The sequence below is a fragment of the Apium graveolens genome, chromosome 8 (assembly GCF_009905375.1).
Source record: "Apium graveolens cultivar Ventura chromosome 8, ASM990537v1, whole genome shotgun sequence".
NCBI classification, from domain to species: domain Eukaryota; kingdom Viridiplantae; phylum Streptophyta; class Magnoliopsida; order Apiales; family Apiaceae; genus Apium; species Apium graveolens.
Window position 1 is genome coordinate 5462002 of NC_133654.1, and position 5002 is coordinate 5467003.

The following is a 5002-nucleotide window of genomic DNA, read 5'->3' on the forward strand; positions in this document are numbered from 1 at the left end:
CGGTGAACATGGTTGGTTACAGGGGGGCTAAGGATGCCACGTTTGCAGGGGAGGATTGGCTGGTGCGGTGGTTTATTGATATTGGCAAATGGGCCAGGTTCTGTTCAGATTTGGATGGCTTTGTTGATGACTCGGTAGACATAGCTTCGGAGGCTGATTACATGGCGTGGTATGCTGATATATATCGTATGCGCATAGGGAAGCCCGATCCACAGCCTCAGCAGCAGTACAAGACGAGGGAATCGTATTCGAGCCATCGTAGAGATGAAATCTTGCAAAACATGTCCCGCGTTCCCTCTCTGTCCCTCCCGTTAGGTGTGAAACCCAACCCTTCACATATTCGATGCGTATTTGGTCCATATTACAACCCTCACGAGGCCTCAAGTTTACAATATCGGCAATCCGATCACATTTAACAAGCTTACCGCCATTCCATCCGGATTTTTTCCATTTTCCATCGGGCGTGTTGTTGCCCAAATTCAAGATCGAAAGGAAGTACGGATCCGGATGAGAGTTCACTAATCTCCACGGTTCAGTACCCTCCATCCAATTGCATGCCTCGATCCAATTTTTGGCCCTATAAGCCTCCTCATCGGGTGGGTACAAGTCTGTTTCCTCTTCCTCCACATGGGGCGGCTCGTCATTGTCCACAAGGAGCATCAACTCGGCACATGCATCTTCCATCTCACTAAAGGTTGGTGAGACCACATCTTCCTTGTCATTGTCCTCATACCACGAGTCGCTTGGTAGGGACTCCGAGAATGTGTTGCTAACGTGGGAAACTGAATCACAACTATGATCGAAGTTGTTGTCACCACTATACTCGCTAGTCATGTTACCTATCACAATACAACACAATTATATGACAATAATTGGAAATTATATGATAATAAAACATAACAAAAAAGAAAGCAATGTTAAACACTTAGAATTCAAATACATTAAAAGATTACAACATTCACTTACAAAATGCTACACTACTAATTATATTGCGATTCTTGAACATTTTTAAGATCTTCTAGTCTACTAGCACACTTCCTTTTATCATGGCCTTCCATTTGACAATAAGTGCACCTTCTTGGCGGCTTCTCCTTTTTACCAATCGATTCTATTGGAGTTTTGAAACGAACGTCCTTCTTCCTCCCTTTAGTTTGGGACATAATAGGGTCAATAATTGTTTCTTCATGAGCACTTGCATTTGGAGCTTGCGAATTGCTTTCGTAAGATTTAATTCCATCAACGCTCATTCTTTCGAGAATTGGTATTTCTCGATTCATCACTCCAACGGCATAATCATACCGTTCGTTGGATGCAATGCTACTTTGACAAAAACTCATGGTTAACATTGTCACGCTATTAAATCGATCGGTTGAGGTCATCTCATGACTTTGTCCAACATCCAAATTGTAAGGCAACACACCATCAACTCTATTGGCATGCTTTGTCCACCTCCGGTTTATGTAATACGGGGGAATTTCTGAAACCCGTTTCTTATTGAAGACCGCCAATAGGTGTCTACAAGGTAGCCCCGAATGTTCAAGCATTCTACACGTACACATTCCCAAAGAGCTTGCTTTCTCGAATGCCACAAAATAAACATTTCTTCTCGTAGGCTCGGACATGGGCCTATAACAACTATAGTACGTATAAACATCCCCCATTCCCTCCCCTTCTTCACTAGCTCGTCGGTCTTTTTCAACAAAGTATTTTGAAGACTCAACCAATTCATCTTGAAATCTTCTAAACATTTCCTTAGTGTAGATACAAGAAGCATGATACTCCAATGTGGTATGCAATTTCATGGGACGTTTTAGATTAATGGTGACATAATCTTCTTCCTTCTCCCTCATGAATTGCCTTGCCAATGCTTTTTGGGCATTTTCAATGAATTCCTTCAAACCCGTTGCCGAACTCACATACTTATCAAAGAAAGAATTCATCCCCTCACTTCTCGATGTACTATTTTGAAACGCCGAAAATTTGTTTCTAGTATATGCAGGAATCCACTTGTGCTTCAACTCATATAACCCATTTAACCATTTATGATCTTGCAAGTGATACTTTTCCACAAACGACGCCCATCTAGCTTCAAAAACACATTCGGTGAGAGATTTATAAATGCAATTGTTGAAGTCCGTCTTGAATTCCGGAAAAGCCGAATAATAATGAGCTAATTTCTCAGGGAATTTTTGACTAATGTGCCAAGAACACAATAAATGGGTAGTATTCGGGAGTACAACCGCAATAGCGCTTGCCATGGCTTGATCTTGATCCGTGATTATAGTCAATGGAGGATTATTCCCCACACCTTCAAGCCAAGTACGAAGAATCCACTCAAAAGTCGACGCGTGTTCATCCCGCGTCAATGCAAACCCGAAAATTACCGATTGATAATGATGATTGACTCCGGTAAATGGGACAAATGGCATTGCATACCTATTTGTCCGATAAGTGGTATCAAAAGCCATAACATCGCCAAAATGTTGGTAAGCCATTATACATCTCAGATCAATCCATACTAGACACTTCAAGCGATTCTCTTTATCGACTTCGGTCCTAATAAAATATTTAGAACCACTTTCTTCATTCAACCTATGCAACAAGTCCAACCCCGCTTGGGCGTCACTAATCTCAAACCTTTTCTTCCTCTCATCTCTTAACACATTCCTAACATGTTGAAAATTGAAACCAACTTTGTCATTACCTCCATGAATGTTACCAATCACATTCATCACTTGACAATTACGAACCCCCGAACCATAAAGCGTTTTAATCAAACTACGGGTCGCGGTGTTGACATGTCTTTCTCGTTGTACCAAATTCATCTTACTAGGGGAAACAAGACCGTGGTTGTGTACCAATTCAAGGCTAGTTACCTCCCAGTGACTTTTTTTCTTTTGATAATTGACATACATCCTCACCTTTCGCTCACTCAATTAGATGGACTTACTTCCCGAACATTGGGCAAGTAATCAAATTCTTTTATCGAAACAGCAACCTCGTTGCGAATATAAAATACACCACAGAGCCGGATCCCTTAGATTTTTGAGCGAGTATTCAAGTCCCCTTCAAAAGGAAGATCTTAAACTTTGAAAATGAGTTTTTGGATCTGCTCTAACTTTTAAAATCATTTTGAAGACTCGAAAATATTTTAAAGAATGTTTAGAGTAATGATGATTTAATAAAATAAATCAGTCCCGATATATTAGAAAATATCTAAATATTATTATTTAAATAATATTCCCTAAGGATAATCTTTATAAAAAATAATTGAAGTAGAAGTTTTAAAACTCATACTTGAAATGAATAATAAATAAGAAAAGATATACTTATATGAAAGTATGACCTTTATTTGAATAATCGAAAATTAGTTTGATTATTATTCAAAACTATCGGATATACCTTATCCGATTAATAGTTATAGAAAACTATATATATATATATATATATTATACTCGGGAACATCGACTCCCGGTTTAGAAAAATGTACCCATTTCTCCCCCGTAGTTGTGTTATCCTTCAGACCTGGGGTCGATTGAGCAGGCAAGATCAAGATAGGGATCTCTTGAGAAGATGGTTCTGAAACAGACACATGCTTGCTTACTGAGGTCTTTTGCCCAGTATTGACAAAAGCTATTTCAGTGGAGACAGGATTGGCGTTTGCTTGCTAACGGAGATCTTTGGCTCAGTATTGGCAATTACCTTTCCCTTTCCAGAATAAGAGAGAGATTGTTCCACGAATTCCTGTAAACTAGAAAATGATGCTTGTTGAAGTTCAAGTTATTCGGAAAGACGTGCAATCTGATGATCCCTGACAGACAGTTCATTCTTGAGATTTTGATCCTTGAGATCCAGTTGTTATTTGAGATAGCTATCTTAAATGCTAAGTTCTCTTTTAGGTAAAATTTTGTTACGTATTGTGACATGTCTATAGGTGTGGTTTGGGAGGTAGGTGTCTCACGGTCTTCTCGCAGTGTATCACTCAACACTATGTCACCCGGTTTAGGGATTTGTGCTTCACTCACCCTCACGGATATACTCTGTTCATAGCTCTGAGATCTAGAAGAGGTACCTGCAGAAAACACTAGAGCCATCCTTGAGGAGATCAGCAGTGGTGTACTTGGAATTTGCGAGTCCCGATCCTTGTTCAAGACAAGTTGCATGTCATCATGAGATGACTGGTCCAGAGTTGGAATCTATGGGAGGAGCACTGAGGCCGTCATATGTGGCATCTGTTCCCCAGCTTCCTCTAGTGTCGGTGAAGACACTTTTCCCGTAGGCTCACGAGTTGAATCTAGTTCATCACCAATGGGTTGCTGTAAGACCGAGAAATTACGCTTGTATTATATCATAATAATGATAGATTATGTGTATTATTATGTGATTAAATGTGTTGAGTCATTAAACCCTAACTGTTATGTGTTACGTGTTGTTTGTTTTGATCCAAACGTGTTTTGGATATTTATTGAGTGTTCTATCGTATGTTATATATTTTATATCAAAACCCGTACAGCTCAAAACCATGTTTTAAAAGCTCGTATTTCAAACAAAATCATTGGCCCTATTTTGTCAAAAATGCCCTATATCATATCGCTATTCTGAACCCCTAGACGTTTTACAAATTTACCTTTTTCGCGAAAAACGACTTTTCCGGACCCCTTCGGGTACCAAAAACCCCACAAAAATCACATTTTTATTTTTATATGATCATGAAATTATCATACATCATTTTTCTTTGCATTTTTGTAATATTCACAATTTTTGGGAATTTTTAGCATTAATTTTGTATTTATTGGATATTTAAAAATTCATTATTAATACCCAAAAATTATAAAAATTGGGGCCAAATATTTTTATTAGGAGTGTAATTAGCCCCTTAATTTTGTTTAGGGGTATTATTTTCATAAATATAAATACCGGATTTATAATTAATTATTCAGTTAATTACTATTAAAAATCAGAAAAAAAATAAAAAGAAAAGGGATTAGGGTTTGAGTGAAAA

General features: G+C 38.4%; 1 protein-coding gene across 1 annotated transcript; it reads right to left on the reverse strand.

The window, feature by feature from the left end:
* Positions 1–980: 980 nt before the first annotated feature.
* LOC141679186 (protein FAR1-RELATED SEQUENCE 5-like) lies at positions 981–2825 on the reverse strand. The gene has a single exon (XM_074485692.1). It carries the CDS (start codon positions 2823–2825, stop codon positions 981–983), a length of 1845 nt encoding a protein of 614 aa, XP_074341793.1.
* Positions 2826–5002: the final 2177 nt, after the last annotated feature.

Excerpts from the sequence above, each read along its gene's own strand:
- LOC141679186 (XM_074485692.1), bottom strand. The coding sequence starts at position 2,825 with ATGAATTTGGTACAACGAGAAAGACATGTCAACACCGCGACCCGTAGT.